This window comes from Bolinopsis microptera, chromosome 11, assembly GCF_026151205.1.
Source record: "Bolinopsis microptera isolate Bmic1 chromosome 11, MBARI_Bmic_1.0, whole genome shotgun sequence".
Taxonomy (NCBI): Eukaryota; Metazoa; Ctenophora; class Tentaculata; order Lobata; family Bolinopsidae; genus Bolinopsis; species Bolinopsis microptera.
Window position 1 is genome coordinate 18,157,811 of NC_087082.1, and position 23,253 is coordinate 18,181,063.

A 23,253-nucleotide genomic window follows, 5' to 3' on the forward strand; every position below is an offset into this window, starting at 1 on the left:
TAAAATCTACTAAAGTACTAAGGGCGTCCGGAAGGGATTATTCAAAATTTGGGGAGGGGGGCTTAAAAATAGGGGGTCTTCAAAATTAGGGGGGGGGGGGGGGGGGGGGGGGGGGGGTGAGGGGGGGTCTGAAAATCCGAGATATTGGCGGACGTCCTCAGTAGATGTCCTCTAAACAGATATGGATTGGACAAGTACCCATGTAACTAGACCTCTTCACTGTTTTAATGATATAAATGGCATGAAATAAATTATGCAGCACAAACTGCTCCCTGCATACAAATTAAAGCGAGATTTGATTGTATCAGTGCAATAAACCTCTTTTATCCGAACACAACTCCCCAATCCCCATTTTTAACTGATTTGTACTTCGCCTTTGGAAAATCGAAATACTACTCATTTGTATAATATAGCACTACAAATTATTTGAGCTGTTAGCACATTCACATACCTTATCGGACCTTATTTGACCGGACATTAAATGAACGGACATAATTATGAACGGACATTAAAATGAACGCTCAAGGTCATTCAAAACCATCAAAAATCCAAATTATTTCATCTATTTTTTGGTGTTTTTAAAATTTTAGCAGATAATATGAAAATTATTTGGTCATACAATGAGCAAGAAAGGCAGTCGTTAAAAGCAGTAAAAAATGTAAAAATATCTGTAGATCAGTGTCTATGATCATGAAAGTTGTGTAAAAACAACAGATACGAAATATGACCAGATTTGATGATCATATCACAGGTCATCTTCCTCAATATGGGCTATCGTGCATTAAATATTCCATGCTTAAAGCATCATATCATTATCAGTAATACCTACTTTTTGAAAACAATTTTTTATTTGACCACCTCGGTCCTGCATTTCAGTGTAAACTTTTACAAGATGTGGAGGTAAATAATAACTCTGAGGAAGTGAACGAGGAAGCCGAAGATCAAGAAAGTGATCATGACGTAATGTGATACTTAGAATATTTAAATTGTATAATGACTCGTTTTTCATCGATCCAGTGATATAGTTTAGTCCGAATCCTATGATAGAAATTACGATTGACTGAAATTTAAAAGTTGTCATATCCTAAACATGAGTTCGCAGTGGAATAATTGTTAAAAAAATCTCAACGGACATTAAGATGAACGCTAGGACCTCCCGCGTTCAATTAATGTCCGTTCAAATAAGGTCCGATAAGGTAGTTAGACAGTAAGGCTAGATAAAATATATTATTTTAACATGAACAGATTCAGACATTGAAGACAACTGCGAGCTCCAAGAGCTTTTAATATTGTACTTTGCTCTTTTAACTAACTCTTTTACATTGAATGTTGTATCTAGCAGCTCCTCAACTTATACCGCTAGACTCACAGTCTCAAAGTAGAAGCACAGAAGATTGCGTCTGAGAGCAGGGCGTGCAGAAAGCTGTGTCCATGGTACGATAACTTGGTTACATATTGTCAGGGTTGCTATGAGAGCGTGACAGGGTTACTATGACAACATATGAAAGCGTGACAGCTGGTCGCCCGGTGACCTCACAGCTTCTATCTAGCTGATAACAATCTGTTATCACGTGTTACATATCCTCCATGTCAGTTTATCTTATCTTAATCATTGCTTCTTCGATCTTCTTAGTCTAGTTTGTGTCTGGTAGCTGAAAAAAGAACACCCTCAAACGTGTTAATGACACGTGATAACGCGCAAATTGCACGTGATAACGTAATAGTCTCGTCTCAGATCGAGTTTAAGCGGAGAGGTGCTAATCATATGATTTGAAGCTGTCAAACACCATGCAAACTAACCCACCCTCGGCTAATAAAGTGCCATCCTAAACTTACCGTCTACGTTGAAAATGCGGTTCCCTCTCCCCTCAATCCTGGCACCTCATTGGCAGATGACTCCCACGTGTGTTGTCATAGCAACCACGTGACAAGACTGCCAGGTCCTGATGGGTGGGTGTGACTCTGTGTATGATGGGTGTTTGACAGGTGAGAGGTCCTGGTACTCGGGGGATCTCCTGCTTACTGGGTACATATTCTGATATTACACGCGTTTATTTATGCGCTTTCAGTTCGCACCATGAGAAGAGGAGGGGTATCTACATGATAACAATTAAAAGTGACAGGACCTCATTATACAGTCAATGGTTGTCGTGGGATCTCCAGGGATTGTCGGCCCGATCTTTGAATGATATCCTGCCACGTTTGGTTTGTCACAGGATATGTTTAAACTAAATAACTTCAGACCCCGCTGTTTAACGTAAATTTGACACTATATCCGCACTTTGTTTCACCTCAGCGTCCGTTTGTCCTGGCTCTGATGGGTTTATCAGTATTATAGTTCCAGATTAGTTACAGTGTATTAGTTAAGTAGTTATAGTCCCATTATAATTTATAATTATCACGTGACTTGAAGTTCACCTGAATTGCAGTACTCGTGTAACCAGGACAACTAGAGTGTACATTCAGAATATTTAAAACACCTGTCATGAGTCCAGGGGAAGTGAGCTTAACCACTGAGAACAAGTTCTTACATCATCTGACTTCAGCAGAACAAGCTGACACGTTTGAGAGAAGTTTAAAAAGCGGTTAGAGACCGGTGTGGTGTAACAGTAGACTGATTGTACTGCGATCAAATTACTGCAGCTCACCACCTGTATAATATCATGATTATTATTTGTTGCAGCTCCCCCCTCCCGACTCCTACAAGTGCTATTTGTCAGCGAGTTATACCTGCTGTGCCTGCTCATATTTGGTCAACTTCTGTCAGCTTGTATCCCCTCTTTAGCAGTTCAATTATAGACCTGTTGAAAGAACGAGTTCACTTTCCGGACAGCCGTCCTTTTCGTTTGCCACATTTCAAATATGGAGCATGTGCATTGCATGCGGAGTTGTTACATTTTAACCACCGTGTTACATTGTGTTTGGATACATTTTTTGGGTTGTCACGCTGTTTAATTCGCTGTAAATCTCGATAATATACCGCGAAGGAATACGATATAGTGCAGTAACTGTGCCGCTCAATACTATTATAGTGATCACCAGAGAATAATCTAAACCAAATAACTACAATTGTATAGTTCATTGTTTGGCAGACTGACACTATTGTCAGCCGGTCATCAACTTCAGCTCGTCTGCACTTTTGTTGTCAATAGGGAAATTCTTTGCTTAATTATTCAGCTGATTAGATCGTTTTGGGATCTATTCTCTTGGACTCTCGGGCGATTTTGCGTATCGTTACAATTGTATTGGCCACTCCTTCTGCTGTTTCATTAAAAAAGTGTATGCCTGGACGACGATAGACAACCTTTTTCGGCGTTCTTTCATTCTTTTCGACGTTAGAACTTAGAAGACTTTCTTCTTATGATTATAATTAATTGAATTAACTGAGACTTCGAAAATAACAAATCTGTACAAACACAGTCGTTCATAAAAACGTTTATACCTGAACAAAGATAGACAAAAACCTTTTTTCGGCGTTTTTTCTTTGTTTCCGACGTTAGAAGACTTCTGATAATAATTCTTTTAACTGAAACTTTACAAATTATAAATCTCTATAAACACAATTGTTCTTATGATTGAGCTTCTCCACGACCGATGTTCTGACGTTGTCAAGCCATACAAATCAATAGAGTCGAATGTTTTTCATTAGAAGTGCCCCTTTAGTATGTCGTTTACCGACAACTCTTTGCCTGACAACCGTCTCGTTTTTTCGTTAAGATAACCAAATGTTCATCAACCAAAGCCGGCATCTGCTGACCACAATAAAGGATACTGATAATTAACTGGTCCTACTTTTGGACTTCTTGTGGGGGGAAGTGTCCGCGGGTCCTTAGTTCATGTTTCTTGTTTCAGAGTCGTGTCTAATACCGGGCTTTGTGTAGTTTCCTCTAGTTCCAAAGAGTACAAATCCCCGAACGCATCGTAGAAGTGCTCGTGAACCAGCTGATCTAAACAGTCGAGTTGATCTAAAGTTTCCGAGTAGTGTGAATTAGAGAATTGTAACCCGAGGGTGGGTTGTTGGACCACTACCAACTCCACGTGCGGATCTGGGCTACTCATCTGTATGTAAAGAGTATTATCAATCATTAGGCAAACTTAAACTTTGTTTTAGTAATTCAGAAATAGAAAATCCGTTACTTAGTTGACCCGATTATACGGTTCTTAGGATAAGGGGAATCGTCATTTAAAATCTGGGATTGAGTAGGAAATGTTTATTTGGGCTGAAATTGCTGCACTCAGAAATTCGACTTTTAAAACATTACACTAAACAGTGGGGCCCTTTTACAACATTACACTACACAGTGGGGCCCTTTTACAACATTACACTAAACAGTGGGGCCCTTTTACAACATTACACTACACAGTGGGGCCCTTTTACAACATTACACTAGACAGTGGGGCCCGATCGCGTAAAATCGGGGGTATATTTTGTTAAAGTATTACAACTACAAGTGAAAGAGTATCTAACAAAAGCCGCTCCAGAAAATGAGGAAGGTATGTCTTCTCGTTCACCTGATCAGTAGTATTTCCTTCTTGCTTGGATCTGTAGACGCTCAGCGACCCTGTCCTGACGACACCCTAGACGACACAATACGAAACTTCATAAGGTAAGATGACAAGCCGTTAATTGAGGTTGATAATTATACATTTGGTAATTTTGATTGGCTGTTATATTAATATATTCTATCAGAGTCGTTAATTTAATCTGATCATATAGGTAATTAATGATCAATATAAATCTGATTATATTGAGGTATTTTTGATGGCGTCCGTGGAATTTGACGGGAGATTAGTGTATCTCGTAATTGTGGCTGAAGGTCAAAAAATTTAGTTTTTTGTACTGTAAATTTTTGTGCTGTTCCACGTCCTCACATTTGTCGAGTATTCTGACAAAAATAAGTTTTAGGGCTTCTTGTTCTAATTAAATTCAATGCATCCACTTAATAATGGTTGATATCTCGGATTGTGACTCAATGACTGCTATGATACTTACAATGCACAATGCAACATATCTGTAGATTGTGCCAATCCAATTACACAATTAAAGAATCAACTCCATATAAATTTATAAAATATTGGCTTCCAATTCCTGGAGGTATCTTGCCCTTATCTAAGAAACCTTTTAGGGCTCATGTGTCCTTAATTGGCAATATCTCGAGGAAAAACCTCAATCGCATTACTTAGTCGGTAAAGTTCAAGGTATGTTCAGGGTTTAGTAAGGGTCACGGGGGGCCACTTATTTGGCTTTTCTAGGTCAAGGTGTTTGAGATAATTCTCAGAAGTGAAAATGTAACAGTTTTTAAAAGAGCGGAAACACGAGGGTAACAAGTTTTTGAAGAAAACTGTTTCAGTCTTAAAGTCCTAGAATGTGGGTGGAACGAATTATTCACTACCTTATCGGACATAATTGTCACGGACATTAATTTCACGCTGAAGATCTTAGCGTGAATAATTTTGTTCGTGAAAATAATGTCTGCGGCATTAAGGTCCGTGAATATTAAAGTCCGGTAATTATTTTCATTAATTTTAATGTGTGTGTCCTTACAGTTACATATACGTAGATATGTGTGTCGTCAATTGCTATATTAGCTTATTTATATCAGTATACTAAGACAAATATAACCAGTCCTCAGTCACATTCACTCTGTATTCAATTTACATAACAGTCAGTTAAAGTACTTAAGTTCACCATGATCATTGATCACTAACTTTGATTCTAGAGTTCAAAAAAAGAGTAAACCACTTAATAAAAAATCACCAAAAGTTTTTACAATTTTTGGGCGGTAATGATCGTGAATAATTATGTCCGTAAAAAATTTGGTTAGTGAAAAACTTGTCCCTTACATCTATTTAGATAAATAGTCATTCCAAATTAGAAATTATCACATTAATGGGATTGTTAATGGATCGTATACGATCACCTCACCTACCGTAATATGCGTATCACATCACCTACCGTAATATGCGTATCACATCACCTAACGTAATACTGTAATATACGGATCACTCCGAAAACGTATCAGATCCTTCTTCTCTTCTTGACACCAGTTACTCGTGAACCAAGCATTCCCGATCCCACTACCAGGAGATCGGGTCCTTCAATGGAGCGGTGTCAAACCTTGTTATTATTAGGAGGCATGGTTCACTGGTGGAGTATAAATTGTGAGTCAGCTTTGAACAGAAGCATCAAGTTATCTTAATTATTATTTTCTCAACAGCAATAACAACTTCAAGAACTTTCCCATTTACAATGGAATCCCTCATCTACCCTACTTACCAAGATTATACCACTGTTGATGATCTGCCAGATCCTGTACCTGTTAGCCCTTTCTACTGCTCCTGGTCTATCCCTCTCTCCTTCGACTTCTCCTTCCCGGAACTGGAACTTCCTTCCTCCTGTCAGTATCTAGTTAACTCCTCTCCAGGATTGGCTACTATTCCAGCTTTAGAGACTTTTACTGGATCAGTATGTCAGGACTCTCTTCCAACTCTCCCAAAGCTCACCCACTTCCCAGATACTCTAAAAGTGGACATCTCACTGCCGGCTACTACTATCCACGGTCCTACACCACCTCCTTCACCGCTCCCTACTCCAGTTCCATCACCTACAGGACTATCCGATCAATCTGTTACTGCACAGTGTCTTTACGACGAGGGACAGTACGATGACGTCTTGTCCTATCTGGAAACAACATACTTCCCATCCTCAGATCACTCCTTCCTCCAGAACATTTACTATTGCTCTCTCTACGAGCTCTTCAAGATCTCCTCTGGTAAACAGCACCTCATTCCCTCTCAGAAGTACAGACTGAGGAAGACCAACCCTCTCCCCTCATCCATCTCAGCTGTGAAGTTCAAAAGTAACAACCAGTTTGACGACAAGGTTAAATCCCTGCTCCTTGCCGTGTTCAAGAGGGAGAGGACCCCTTCCCAGGAGACTATCCAGATGTTGACCGAGAATACCGGACTGAGCGAGAAGCAGATCAGAAACTTCTTCAAGAACAAGAGATCCAGGGGATGAAGATTATTTTGTTGAAATTTTGTGTGTACATACTTTGTTTGATAACGATTTAATAAACTGAAGTTTGCAAAAATACAAAAACTGTTTTTACGTGTTTAAAGAATAAATTATATCAGTCCAAATTATAATACGTTTGTATCTGTTTGTATTCTATTAATTGATAATGGCGATTTAAAACTAGATTTCTACGACCGGAATTGTATTGTCATTTTATCAAGAATGTAGTTAGACCCCTTTTAAAACTAACATAATGCTGACATATCTTCTACCGTTAAAAAGTTAAAAGTTTAGTCTGTATCCTGGTCAAAATATGTAGTTAGTGTTAGATTAGTTTGCAGCAATATATGGAATATTGGTTTGTCTTACAAAACTGATTTGGCATCAATGACTAATCTCAATTGGTACTTACTTACTCAATTAATAAAACAAATATTTAATAAAACAAATATTTTGTTTACGGCGCAATCAAACAATATCAATAATAAATAAATCAGGGGAGGTTTGAAGAGGTTTCAAGTGCAGAAGGCCACTGCTTATCTTTAGGATTTGAGAGTGACCTGTGCTATATTGTATTATTGTATAATAAGTACCATCCACTACGTTATACTTGTTATGCAAATATAGAAAAATATAATTATCTAAGCTAAAATTGCTTATTGGTCTAGTTTGGTGACATAGGAGAGCCCAGTTGAGTTTTAGTTTAGGTTTAGGTTTTAAATCATAGTTTGAAAGGTTAGCCATGTTTCATGGCAGAGAGAGATATCATGTGCAGAGCCGTACCGGATGTAGAATTTGAGATATAATATAGATTAGTTACCATATATTAGGGTAACCTCGATTTTGGAGGGATAGCAAGTGCTTTTTAAGGTTAGATTTAATAATACCCGACGAGGCTGATAAGTCTGAATTTTTTTTAATTGGTGGAAGCGTATAATAATCTTGCTAACCTAGAATCAGCTAATCAGTTGGGCTATCCTAAGGTAAGTAAGGGAATAAAGTTTGAAAACACAGCATAAGACTCTTTCAAATAAGTTGAACTTTGAAAATAATCAAAACATTCAAGTTTTAGTAATAGTATTATAAATCAGTAATGATTTCCTTTAACAGCTGACACCGCCCCTAGAATAAGATTCTATAATTGTTTTGAAAGATATTTTGATGGCTGATCACAGCAACTGACAAAAATAATGTAGATTTTAAATTGATACAAGTTTGGACGGTGGGAATTGTAACCGGAAAGGTTACCTTTAGTCAAGAATTTAGGTCATGGATCACTTTAAAACTAACGGCACTGAAAAGTCTTCCACCGTTAAAAGCATAAACTTTTGGAGACGCACGCCGACACCCGACAATATCCTTGACTGGTCAAATGGCTTGAATTAAGTCAGTATGAGTCATATCTACAACATTATCCATCTCACGAAACAACTTTAGCTCATGCAGCAATGAAGCAACATGACCTATAGCTAATGCAGCCCCCGTTTAGATTTTGGAACGTCACTAACTGTCCTCGTGATCTTGTAAACTTTACGAAATTACGCCGAGAATAGAATTTATCAGGCAACTATATCTTATCGAAAATAAACTTGTCAAACCTTGCTTTCATATTTCTGTCATATCGGTGATCTAACCACATATAAGGTCAACTACCTGACTTATATAGAGTTACCATGACATAACGAAAAAGTTGGAAGGTTTAAACCGAGCTTTAACTGTCATACGTCAGTGAAAGAAGCCACACAAGTCCCTAACTCCACTGGGACATGAACCCCGCAGAGTCGGTAGACTTGTATGATATACAGGGCTTTTTAGACCTCTGTCAGAGGAACCGGAGAAGAGGGAATCTTGAGCGTCTGGGAGGTTAACCGTAGAAGCCATGTCTTACTTACTATACTGATAGTTAGACTTCCTTTTAGGTCTTCTAACTTGGTTTGTAAACTTTGTTTGTCAAAAAATGGATGGAAAAATGATTGGGGATTATGCCGCGCGGGAGTGTAAGTGACTCAGTGACAATCGGTGTTAATAACAAAACTTATTATACTTTAAAGCTTTTAGGGCTACATGTCGTCAGCAGTGGTGTGTTTCACATGAAAGTGAGCTCTGCCCGAGTAACAGACCGCTTCCGAGCTCCTAGTTGGGATGTTTTTAAAACTTACTAACATATCCTAACTAACATCGAGTCAATCGGCTAAAACAGAAAACCGCTAGCCAAAGAGATCCCAGACAATGTCTAATGAAAATTCAGCCGAATCTGGTGTTTGAAATCATTTGATTAAATTATTGGGTGTCTCCACCCTTCGTCTAGTTTGAATATTAATCTGTAAAAGAGCGTACGTCAAACTTAGCTTCAGAAGAAAATTCTTAGAGTTTACAAAAGTATTTTTATCGAATCCAGATTTTCCATCCTGAGCATTTGTAAAAAGTATTATAACCCGTCTGCCCAAAGTTTACCGGTCAAATACATTTCCTGACAAAACCTTTTCCGGTCCTTTATACTTTCTCCGGAGGAGGCAAGAATGGTTAAGGTCGAACCGGAAAACTTACGGCAGATTTGGTAGTGCTGCCATATAATTTTAAAGGTATAAACGCTACACTACTACTGCTACTACTACACTGCGGAGATTGGTTATTAAAACACAATGTAATATTCCCATCTTTAAGAGTACTGTGAGAAATTATTCGGCGTTACGACTAAGAGTTAATGTTTTGTTGATGGGACCACGAAAAATAGCTCCGTCTGGCAACACGTGTTTTTCAAGATTTGTAAGCCAAAATACATGCTGATGTTATAATGAAAGGTTTCTTCCCAGGACATTTCCCTCTAGAAACATTGTTTAAGTGCGGGCTGGGTCGTGGGAGGGAGGGAAATGTTAACCTAACTGTAGAATGTAGATTGTAGACAGCTCGACAAGTAAAACATGTTCGTCTTCAGGAGAATTTACAGGTCAGACGCCTCCCGGATACTTGGGATAGAAGAGATCGAAACTGAATCCCTCGACTTGTTTGCCAGTTGTGTGGCACGAAACGACTGTTTGGACTTGACAACCAGTTTGGGATCCATCAAGCTGTATGTATAATTATATTGAGTTTCTGGGGGTATGTTTTGCATAATTTCCAATTTAAAAGAGAATAAAATCAAATTCAGTACTCTTGTTAATAAATGGTGAATTTAATATTTAATCCTTGTTTTAATCCTAACACTGTCTTGTTTTAATCCTTGTTATAACCCTAAAACAATCTTTTTTAATCTTGTTATAACCCTAACACAATATTTTAAAATCTTGTTATAATCCTAACACTATCTTGTTTTAATGTTTTGATTAATTATAATGCTAACACAATCCTTATTACCACATTATTCTGCTATAATCATGGTTTTGATTCTAACACAATCCTTATTTCCTCATTATTCTGCTATAATCATGGCTTTATTCTAACACAATCCTTATTTCCTCATTATTCGACTATAATCATGGTTTTGATTCTAACACAATCCTTTTTTATACTGGGGTGGGAGATAAGTGCAAGTATTATGGAATACTCGTGTATCTGTACACATATGGTACACACTTAAGCACTTCACTCCAAGGGTAGTCTAAATATTGCATATTTTTGTATGATTTTGTTGGGTGGTGTGTATTTGCGAATAGAGCTCAAACTTCGCATCTGAATTAGTGAACAAGCATATCGGAAAAATCAACAACAAATAACACAATCAACAAAAAATAACACAATCCTTGTTTACAATCTTGTAACAATCCTTATTATAATTCTCGCTTAAAACACATTTCCAAAGGTCTATACCCATTGCGTATAGATCCGTCCTTTCAGGTACCACCTACAATAAAACTTCGGGAACAGGTTCAAAACACAATACCACTCATTACACCCCTCCCTGCACAACTCTTTGTGTTTTCTTGCCTTCTGACTGGTACCTATTAGTCGGCTTGGAAACATAAACACAACAAATTAAAATACCCACTTAAAACCCATTTATCTCCCTTAACAGCCCTTTTAGCTGCCCCGCCTATTATTGGTTGGTATATAATCTGAACGTGTGAAATTCCCCTCGAAAAACTAGTATTTTAATTTTATCGGAAGGGACCATGTACCACTTTACACTTCCAGCCTGTCACCGAGGGAGCCCCAAATCCCTTTATTATACCCTTTGATATAGCAGTAACACGTGATATGAACTCCGTTTGACTAGCCCGGAAATCAGCGATAAGAACACTCCCAGATTTCACCCAACCATCCTGAACACGAATTTATCAACCCACATGACTTGCGTGAGATGACACAATTGCCAATTGCCATGTGTAGAATTACACGTTATAATCACGTGACCTGTGTAGAATGACCCGTAACCATGGTCACGTGGTAACCATGGTCACGTGGTAACCATGGTCACGTGGTAACCATGGTCACGTGGTAACCATCGGTCACGTGGTAGTTATGATTGGTCACGTGTTACCTATGATTGCACACGACCAATAAACCTCTTCTCCTCGACAGGTAGTCAGTTTTAACATCCCGGGAGATTACAGCTCTAACTCGGGGGATGCCGGGGTGAGTTATTTGATGGGAAATTTTAATTATCATTATTATTATACGGGGTCCCACCGTGGGTTTGACAAAACAAAATCGATATCTTCAGCGGACCGTTGGCTTTGTTTTAGCGAGGATAATTAATAAACTAATTGGAATTTCCTGGTTACCGAATTTAATAAATCTGTACGAACACAGAGGTAGCCCTGGAAACATAAATATTAGACCCCTAATCACTCAGACCTTCACATTTCATCGAATAAAAAGCGTCCTAAATATTTAAAGTATTTATCATAACACCTCTCAGTACACGGGTAGACTGGACGTGCAATGCCGGTCCGGACACTGGCTACTGACCAGATCAAACCAAGAGCCCTATCTCCGGGAAGCTGAGGGGGTTTGCGCCCAGTGTGATGTAAGGGCTCACAAACCCTGCACGCGTGAGTCATCTACTTCCGCTCATTTACCTTATCAACTTAAACCTCTAAATAAAAAAACAATATAAATACTTCTAATTATGACACTTTTAATGCTCTCTAGAGGAGGGAGGGATCCAAATTGTTTTGTACCGGTGTTCTATTGAAGTTGTGATCTATCTCGCTCCATCCTCATCTCTTCCTAGAATTCACATCTCAATTTCTATCAGTATTCAGCAATTGCGGCTGGAGAGATAGTATGGATTGCAGTACATGCTGGTCATTAGTCATGTGCAAACTAATAATTTGTCATTAAAAAAGCCAAGTCGCTATTTTTTATTGCCGAAGTGCCGAAAAAACTCTGTATCTCGAATTAGAATGATTAGTTTGAGCAAACGAGTAAGTATTTGTCGGACATCGTCATCATTTTTCCTACGATATTAAGCTGTAACATTTTATTGTAAACATGATAGTATAAGCGCTCAAATCTTTCTTTTAGCGTCTCTACAATGGCAGGTCTACAAGTTAGACCTGCTATTGTAGAAGTTCTTTAGTATATATTCAACCAATGACCTTGGTACAGTGATCCCTGGTACACATAATACAGTGACACTGTGTGCTCGCTTTGCTAAGTATCTCTTTAACTGTAATAGAGTAATAGCAGCGAGAATGGGAACATGTTCATTTCCTTTGTGTGCTAGTTATAGGTTACAGTGTTGTTCTATTGGCCCTGAAATGGCGTTAGTTTAAAATCGGCCAAATTTTTGTCACCAAATTGCATTTTGAAGGTTTATATTTCCATAACAATTAGCACTGGTCGCAATTCAATATTCATAAAGTCGGTATCATGATATAGTGAACTTTAAAACGAGTTTAAAACGAGTCTACACCTCCACGGAGCCTCCCCTACCCTAATCTGACATAATTGTTGACTGGAAAAATGTCATAGCCATAATTGTTGGCTGAGAAAAAAAGTCCATCTAGTAATTATGATATTAAGATAGTTTGCTGCAGTATGATAATTTTAACTTGGGTAGCATAACTATTGAGCTAAAGTTTGATCAATGATCATGTGAATAAGATTACTTGAGCTCCCCAGAACCCATAAGTTTGCAAGGTATTTGTAGGTACATTGTTGGAAGATTCCGTAATCGCTGTCGTAAGGAAGCCATAAAAGTCAGCTTCAGGTTACTGGCCGGAACCAATCGAGCATTACAGTTTCTGATAAGGTGTTAAATGGAAATGAAGCATGGGTTAGATTGGCTGTCAGAAACCTGCCTCAGATCCCCCACTCCCTGAAAGTTACAGACAGTGTCGTTTCTCCTCGTTGGTGTTTTGTTCCAGCCAATTTTCAGGCCTGATGAACATGTCTTCCAGTTTAATTTTACTGCGTTTCAATTATTTGTCAGCTAAATAATATACATTGCCTGCTTCTAGATGCTTATTTACACCGCATAATTATTCAGCAATTTGAATCGACTATTATTGTACTATTATTGTATTTGTCAGCCGTGATTTATAGATTTTCCCTCCAAGAAAATTAGACAAATTCAGCATTTCTTTCCGCTCAGCTGGTATGTGTAATTCCCTAGATCAGCGCCGTTTATAGACCGTCCTTCACAGCTAGTGAATCCTGTTCAATCCGTAAAACTCGTTACTCAGCCATGAATGGAGATTGTCCAGCAGTAATAAATTCATTTCAAGCCGATCACTAGTAAGCTGGAGCAGTGTTAGACCAATAAACCAGCGAGGTGGGGTAGCCGGGGAGTTAGTGTTGACATTATTTCAGGTATTGGGTTTAGTTATGTTCACTATACTTCTAACCACTCAATCTTATTATGTAATCATTATGGGAAATATGCAATTAAATACAAACTCAGAAAGTGTGCATGATACATGTCAAATTGTCAACTTACTAAAGATCATGTCATAAACATCTGGCTTATCAATGGACAAGGTCATTTGTTCCTGCCAAAATTCCTAGCCTGCACACAAGTGATTAGTTTATGAAGTGTCAGTCCGTTTTCATTCCATAACGTCTGGCCATGTAATTTGATTGCCCTTTCTAAACCGATTTGAATTCATTTTAGCCACCCTCTCGTGAGTAGATTACAGAGTTGCTACTGAGCCGATGTTCGCTGAGCTCCAATCCAGCTTGACATAATCAGTGAACACTCCGACTGTACAGAACTCATCTTAGTTGCTGTCGTTGATACCTTTTGCTTTGAAACGCTTCACTTTATCAACACTTTTTGCGTCAACTTTTAAAACTTTTAACAGCTTTCCAAGCTTTCTCCAGTTGAACCCACTGCTAGGGTTTCGCTGGTAACTTTGCAACACGGAGTGACACAGCACCGAGCCGGGCTCACGTTTGATCCTACCTTTGTGGGGAGCATGCCAAGTTGGCTGGTACTATGATGGCTCTCTCATTATCACGCTGTTAGCCACTAGATATCATCATTGCTGATATCCCGCGCGCACCATACGTTTCTCTTCTCATTTCACCCCCGTAAAAACCACAACACTATACCTGATCTTGTATCTAATTATTTAGCATAGGTTGACAAGCTGGTTGTGGTACATCTGTCGTCGGAAACGGAACGTAAGGTCTCTTTCAGGCCAGTTTAACAAGCCAGGAGTTGTGTTTAACTGAGTCAGAGTTTAACTTTATCCGCGGATCAGCTAATTGTTAAGGTACAGCCGGGGGGATACCACAAAATACTGCCCTCTCCTCTTATCAGTTCACTGCCAGACTGTATTTCTGTTTCGTCGTAATTGGATCATTCCACTGCTGCTGAGTATGACGTTTCGTTGTCTTTTACCCGTGGTTTTCCTCCTCTCTAGAGGTGATTATCAAATCTTTCACACTTCATTAATTTTAACGAGATCTGTCCCTTTATGTGCAATTCGTTTAGTTGCAATTGATATGGTTATTAACTTAGTTAATTAAGTTCGTTGAAGTTGAAGACTTACTTTCCTCTTTTATAAAGCCCCTGAAATATTTAAATGATCCCAGCCTAGCTCCACATAGAGTGACACAGCAATAAACCCCGAGCAAATACCCTTTTATTTCAGCCTGCCTCCTATCTTGTGAATCTAACGAAATCCCTTTGGCGGACTGCACAGACTGCGAAGAAAAAGAGTTCAAGACTCAGATAGTCACGTACAGTCAGCCTGCTTGGAAGGAACATGTTAGAGCTTCGACAGACACGACCAAGAAACCTGATTCACAACAGGTTTGCAATAATATAGTTTATCAGGATGATATATATACATATCACCGGAGACTCGCGGGCGGAACAAAATATTGCACGCGCACGCGCGTGCAATATTTCATATGTCCCCGAGGGCGCTAGCCCGAGGAGGACATATTTTCGTATAGCACGGAGGGCCCATCGGGCCCGAGTGCTATACGATTTTTCCGCCCGCAGGTCGAGGTGATGTGGATTATATCCACCAGCGGGCGTATTACAGTTAATATATAATTTTATAAATAAACAATGGAGCTTGTATAAAAGTCAACTCTAGAAAAGGTCACCACTAATTGTTGTAACCATGGTAACACGTCACTTGTTCAATGTAAGCCAATCATAAAGGGGTGTGTCGTATATAGGGGCTGGAGATGCACTGCATTCCTGGGCCGTGGGAATAATGAATGTAATGTCAGTGACGATGAATATCAATAATATAGGGTGACCGATTATAGTGCTGATGTGTATTATTATATGTAGCGTGTTATAATAACTTTGATATAAATCAAAGTATCATGTCATCTGCTCACGAGCTGCATGACCCTACCGGACACAAAAATAAAATGTATATATAGTCAGTGTAATAAGGAATTTCACAAGGAGACGATACAGAAACTGAAAATATTTTAGAGAACTCCGGGCTATATTGCTACTGGTCAAATTAAATGTCACTTGTTAACGGGCTATATCATGAGCGGGCTGTAAAGATATCGGGCCCTTTTACAGCGGGCTGGTGAGAGCCCGCTATGCGAAAAAGCGCACGCTGGTGGATATAAAACATGGCGCTTTTTTATTGCGTAAATCGGCTTTATTATGAAATTCCTGTGCTTTATTGTTCGACAAATAGTTCGACAATGTATTTGTTCGCGTAGGTTATAGTTAAACACAAAGATATGCACAAATTATTGGGCTATATATTTCAGCTACACTCGACAATAATCGTCGGTACAACAAATGTAGTGACACACGGGGGTGAGATCCCAGAAGAGGAAGATGCCACTACAGGAGAAGGTATCGAGACTGTTAAGCCTACAACTAAAGGATACACCACACAAGAGTGGAGGTCCACAGCTCAGGGCTCCACCACCAAGGTGATACCCATGACTACCAAGGTGGTACCCAAGGAGTATACGACTAGAGTCGTGTCAGGGTCTCCAACTGCAGGTGAAACTTCTACATACAATCAGATCACAACAAAGTTGATCAACTCGACGGAGGTCCGCCTTATATTGACAGAAGAGAAAAATACAATGGAACCAGAAAAAACTACTGAGCCGGCTCAAGGGACAGATGCAGCGCACAACTCGGCAATGTTTTCACCACTTTACACAGGTATCTTCGAGATTACACCGTCTGATGGTGCCACCACTGCACTGGTCTCGACTAAGAGTGAGAATGAGGTCTTCACTGAGGCTGAAATTGTCACAACTCAAGCTGTCACAACTCAAGCTGAGGTTGTAACTACTGATGCTGAAATTGTAACTACTCAAGCTGAAATTGTAACAACTCAAGCTGAAATTGTAACAACTCAAGCTGAAATTGTAACGACTGATGCTGAAATTGTCACTACCCAAGCTGAAATTGTAACGACTGATGCTGAAATTGTCACTACCCAAGCTGAAATTGTAACAACTGATGCTGAAATTGTCACTACCCAAGCTGAAATTGTAACAACTGATGCTGAAATTGTCACAACTCAGGCTGAAATTGTCACAACTCAGGCTGAATTTGTAACAACTCAAGCTGAAATTGTAACGACTGATGCTGAAGTCACTACCCAAGCTGAAATTGTAACAACTGATGCTGAAATTGTAACAACCCAAGTTGTAACAACTCAAGCGGAGTTTGTAACAACTGATGCTGAAATTGTAACAGTAAAGGCCAGCGATTTAAAGTCTGTGAGTGTGAGTGCGAAAGTATCAGAATTTGCTACGAAAAGGCCAGCGTCTGCGTCAGATTCTCCCGACATCTTCAACTCTGCAATGATTTCTCCTCTTTATACAGGTCCCTTCGAAGTTACTCCTTCTAAAGGTCCAGCCACGGAAGTGGTAACGACCGACAATGATGTTGCTACTGAGAAATCTACAACGGAAACTGAAATTGTCACAATAGAAGCTGAAACTGTAGCCACCGAGTCTGAAATTATAATAACTGAAGCTGTAACGACCGAGGCTGAGACTGCTACGACTGAACCTGGAGTAGTGATAACTAAAGCTAGAGTTTTCACAACTGAACTGATAACATCAGAGCCTGATGTAGCTTCTACACCTGATAAAACAGAAGTTGTGGTCCTACCTGGGGATCCTAATGATAACGAGGGTGATCAGGATGATTGGGATGAAGAGGACAATGACGTAGATAGTTCTAAAAGTGGTGAGTACATGATTTTCCCAGCCTTATCCGATTTGAAAAGGATTTATTCTAGATCTGAAAGGGTTCTAACAGTCTTGAAAAAAAAATGATGAGTTGAAATTAGGACAGGAGTTTCCAAATTATATAAGGCAAATAAAAATTCACCTTTATTGAACCATTTTAATTCAGCTGATCCAGAGTACTGTATTGATCACGAGATCTGCTACAATGGCGGGGAGAGCGTCTGCGAGAACGGTGGCGATTTCCTTTACTGCATCTGTCAACATGGGTTTACAGGTATGCAGCGTTATAGTACTACTCTAGCAGCTATAATATGACAAATTCTCTAACTTTCATGCGTATTTGTTTTCCCTATTATAAGACAATGCTAAACTCTTAGAGTACCAAATGTGCACACAGCTATGCAGTGGGAACATTGATCTACCTGTAACGAATAAAAAGTATAAGACTTCAACAACATGTTGCCCTTTACCTTATTTATCGCAGTTCATGTCATTTCTTTCAAACAAAAAAACCTCACCTAAAATTGTCTTGAAGCGTGATATATCACCACATATTGTCACAAGTACGGGCTTTTTCCTGTCTCAAATAATACACTTGTCGTCTGCAATTATTGATTTTATCCTGGCTCCGCATTGTTCACGCTTCTTTAAAATGGCGGCAAATATCTGGTTTGCAGAGATTTACCGATAATAAACTGAAAAGTATCGACAGTGTCAGAATGACAACCCAAATTTAACAATGAATATAAATACTGTCAAAGAACAATGCCTTGTCAATAAATACCAATACTTCTACAATCTATCACAATAATTCTCACCGCCTCCCTGTCCTCCTTGTCAATAAATACCAATACTTCTACAATCTATCACAATAATTCTCACCGCCTCCCTGTCCTCCTTGTCAATAAATACCAATACTTCTACAATCTATCACAATAATTCTCACCGCCTCCCTGTCCTCCTTGTCAATAAATACCAATACTTCTACAATCTATCACAATAATTCTCACCGCCTCCCTGTCCTCCTTGTCAATAAATACCAATACTTCTACAATCTATCACAATAATTCTCACCGCCTCCCTGTCCTCCTTGTCAATAAATACCAATACTTCTACAATCTATCACAATAACTCTCACCGCCTCCCTGTCCTCCTTGTCAATAAATACCAATACTTCTACAATCTATCACAATAACTCTCACCGCCTCCCTGTCCTCCTTGTCAATAAATACCAATACTTCTACAATCTATCACAATAATTCTCACCGCCTCCCTGTCCTCCTTGTCAATAAATACCAATACTTCTACAATCTATCACAATAATTCTCACCGCCTCCCTGTCCTCCTTGTCAATAAATACCAATACTTCTACAATCTATCACAATAATTCTCACCGCCTCCCTGTCCTCCTTGTCAATAAATACCAATACTTCTACAATCTATCACAATAATTCTCACCGCCTCCCTGTCCTCCTTGTCAATAAATACCAATACTTCTACAATCTATCACAATAATTCTCACCGCCTCCCTGTCCTCCTTGTCAATAAATACCAATACTTCTACAATCTATCACAATAATTCTCACCGCCTCCCTGTCCTCAGGAACGTACTGTGAACAAGAAAGGTCCGTTGCTAAAGTAGACGATGTGCCCCGAGGACAAAGCAGTTTCTGGGACTGGAAACTCTCAAAATACATCATTGGGGGTCTGGGGGCCCTGACGGTTATCGGTCTGATCATGCTCACATGCATGGTAGTGGTCAGTAAGGGACTTTTACTTTTTTACCTTTTCGTGCACTTTTTCAAGCAAGTTTTGTGCATGATATTTAGTATTGATAGGTTAGATACTTTGCATGTGTTGGGGTGTGATGAGCGACACGTGTATTCTTGACAAGTCGTGACACTGACAGGAGAAAAGTTTCAATTTTGTAACACTTGATAAGGTTCTTTGAAACAGTATCCCGAAAAGTTATCTCCTTCAATGACATCATATTTTTAGCCCCTGATTCATTTATCTGAAGATTAAATTCCGGAAAATGGGGGAAAACAATCGTCATCAAGATATCATGAAGCTCATTTAGAGCGGGCTAGACACTCGTTCCAGACGTTCCAGACGTTCTGGACGTTTAGTAGTCGACGTCTCAATTTCCTAAAATTACATGAATTTAATTTATGGGTATTTATGTGTCGTTATCTTTGATATAACAGGTACAACAGTAAATTATAGCCGTGGTCGATTCGATTAGTATTACTCTGCAGTGCTTATTGCTTTATTATTAAATTATGAGCCAATAAAAACATAATCGACTCATCATGAGTACCGATAAATTTGCGGAAAATTTTAAAAGTTTGAGCCCTAAATTCTGCGTAATATGGACGCTCATATTAGCAGTAAAAACTTTGTGAGAAATTTTGTCTGATATAATTGTAAACGATTCCAAACGATTCCGATGTTAAGAATCACGGCCCTTTTTCTAACTGACCCCTCCCTCAGAAGTGCGTGAAGTCGGGAAAGGAGGACCGAAGAAGAATGGAGGACTACAATGCGGTGGGGATGGAAACGTTTATACCGCCTGCCCCCGTGGTGCAGACCACCTTGAGGGGTGCCGCCATGGACAGAGGCTCTTCTGATGTAATGGACGAGGTAAGCGCAGCAGCCTCTTTATAGGGCCCGTCAGCAGCCACTTTAGGGCTCGTCAGCAGCCATCTTTACAACCCTTTTGTTGGGTCTTGTCTTTGTTTTACATGTCCCCATCAGACCTAGCCTGGTTTTAAACAGAGTAGACTTTGTTTTTTATGTCATGTCTTCGTCCAGTCATCTTGAAATATCATAGTCCCGGTGGTTGTTATTTTTTTCGCCTTAATTTTTTAAAGTCTCGATAAAGAGTCGAACTTTGTGTCCAGTGCGTTTGTTTATGGATTCTTCCCATTGATTGAATTTGACTTTAAGGTAACAGAGTCTAGTTAAGATTCCATTCCAATGTCCAATCCTAGTAGAATTTTAGTTAAAACTATAAATTTGACTAGTTTTACGTGTCCCATTATTTTACCCGAGCATTCAATCGAATTTCGCCAGGGAAAGAGGCTCGTCTAGCGTCAGCGAAGTGGTATAGTTTATTGATGAATCGCTAACACTTATTCTTTTACCGGCTTCGCTGTCAAATTTTACTGCTTTCTTTCTTCGTTGACACCTCACAACTCCTTTTTCCGCGTCAAGGACCTAATTTCTGTTGACAGTTCATGGCTGATCACACTTTCAACACTCTTCTACTCCATGCTTGCTCTTTGACTCTTCTAATGATCATTAGCAAACATCCGGAAGGGCGGAAGTTTTAAATTTAAAACACAATGCAACATCAGCTAAATTTGGTGATTAACTCTGACTTCCGAGTATACAAGTTCTTGAGCTCCAGGCAGTCTGAGAAATAGAGAATATTGCAGAACACTTGCTATGATTCAGTTTCTCTTGACGCTAATGAGTGAATGTTAGCAACTTTACGCCAACTTAACAAGCCGACTAGTTGAGCTCATGTCTGGCAATTAGCACACCTCTCCCTTTCCCCTGAAGTAGATAAGAGAACTCTACCAATCTAGGGGTGATGAAAATAGGCGTGTGTCCTGAGAGTTATTGGTAAGCATGCGGTGTTGAAAGTCTGATAGACAGTTCTTCTGGTCTAAACTAAACGCTGTTTATCCTTTTATCTCAGCGTAATCTCCACTCATTATATGGCTGCTAATCTGGATTGCTGGTCTGATGGAAAATGGCAGAAACTTCTTTATTGTTTTTTGCATGGTATTGGCTGCTAAACAGAAATTTGATGCGTCATATTTTTCATGCGAAGCATAAATTACCAACGTTTCAGAATGGAAAGCTTAAAAATTCTGTAATTCTTAAAAAGGAGATAATGTGTCGCTTGAAGTTGAGAAAGATAAGAAAAATTCCATTTCATATTTTACGCTGAAAACTCGATAATAATTTTAAACCCATAAGCGTTGTTGGTACTCTCGAATTTCTTCCAGAGTATACGACACTAATGAAAACACGAAAATTAATATCCACTTGTCAAATAAATCATGCTGTTAAACTTAAATGAGTTACAAGATAAAACACACATATTACGGTTTTCAAACCTGCAACTACCTTCTCCAATTTCACCACTTTCTGCCAACTTTCAACTCATCTAATTCAAACCCCTCCTCTCCCCAGAGAAGTGAAGAGGAGTTCCACCTGCACGAGTCTGACGATGAGTTGGGTGACAGCCCGGTTCAGATTCACCGGCTCCACAACTTCCCGGACCCGGAGGACGACGGACTCCTGCACCACGCTCCTACTCACCGACCCGGTCCCTCCCCAGACCACTACAAAGTTCCCACTCAAAACAGGGAGTACATGAACATGAACAAACAGAAAGGCAACTTCAGTCCCTACATGAACGGACATAACGGCGACAAAATTGGCCCCTACATGAACGGGACGGCGAACACGTACAGTCACAAGTTAAACGACAAAAATAAGGACCAGTATGCTCACCTGAACCGGAGCTATTCCAAAAACGCCCAACCTCAACATAACTATCTCAATCTTCCCTGAGGGAAATGTACAGGTTTCCACGAACCATGTTGATCCACCCGATATAGCAGTCAAAGCAAAATGGAAATGAACGGCGAAAGTTTCAGATAGACATAACAGATAGGATACTCATGGGCAGACATACTGGTACATTAACATACTGGTACATACTGGGTATGATTGAAAAAAGATAGCATAACGTGTTGAGCAATGATCACATTTAAATTTTTAGTTTTTAGTTGAAAGTTGGCTTTGTAATGATTATTTGGTAGTATTTTGGCAATTCTAAGGGAGAAGGTTTGGATGATCTTAAAATTCAACCATTACTCCCTTCAAGAGCTGGCACTCATCTCATCCAATTAAAAGGTTGTATTAGAACTGTAAGCCAATCAAAAATGAGTATACATGCACTGCACACGGGCAACTGGTATACATTCAAGGAGACTTTTTCCTTTCAGGTATATGTCTGCATAGTGCAGTTTCAATGGTTGCTGGTGATTGATTATGTATAGTATATGTTTTTTATACTGATATAGCTTTATCTAGATAACGTTTTTTTGTTGAATTGAATTCAGTTTTCTTGAAAACGTGAAGATTTTAACCTTTCTGATATAATGAAGATATTGAGTGCTTTTAGCTTCTTACCAAATTAAACTGAAAAATTACTTTTATAAGCTTGTATTGTATTGGCAATATTTGAATGTTCTGCATCGTTATGCGACTTTTTACATTCTTATACCGAATCTTTTATAGATTTTTTGTAATTCGACCGAATTCTAGAAAGATCCGAATTATTTCACTTGTTTACTTTAACAAACAGTCCCCTGTAATCCAGCCGTCATCACGTTTGTTTAAACACACTCCATCTCCCTTAGTATCTGTCACATGACCTGGAAAAGTGGCAGCTACACCTTGATATGCTGAGCAACGTGCTTAAACCTGTTTGGTCACATGTTAACTGTTACTAGCAACATTAGGTTAGCTCACTCATTTCGTTGTAATTGGTTGTATCATAAATCATAATTATGTACGTAATATAAGCATACGGCAAAGAACCTTGGTCACCGGGCGTC

The 23,253-nt window shown here is 39.2% G+C and overlaps 3 protein-coding genes across 3 annotated transcripts in view; all 3 read left to right on the top strand.

Moving 5' to 3' along the window:
* The window catches only part of LOC134823189 (polyunsaturated fatty acid 5-lipoxygenase-like), a 1,185,970-nt gene that overhangs the window by 604,390 nt on the left and 558,327 nt on the right, over positions 1–23,253 (top strand). The gene's annotated exons all lie outside the window — the stretch shown is intronic.
* On the top strand, positions 6,251–7,021 carry LOC134822676 (homeobox protein SIX5-like). The gene has a single exon (XM_063833867.1). The coding sequence runs from the start codon at positions 6,251–6,253 to the stop codon at positions 7,019–7,021; it is 771 nt and encodes a 256-aa protein (XP_063689937.1).
* On the top strand, positions 9,001–22,963 carry LOC134823713 (mucin-2-like). The gene is made up of 10 exons (XM_063835246.1): positions 9,001–9,015; positions 10,032–10,088; positions 11,537–11,590; positions 11,877–12,009; positions 15,061–15,221; positions 16,160–17,609; positions 17,778–17,885; positions 19,215–19,369; positions 20,105–20,254; positions 21,818–22,963. Exons 1-10 carry the CDS (start codon positions 9,001–9,003, stop codon positions 22,199–22,201), a joined length of 2,667 nt encoding a protein of 888 aa, XP_063691316.1. The 3' UTR covers positions 22,202–22,963.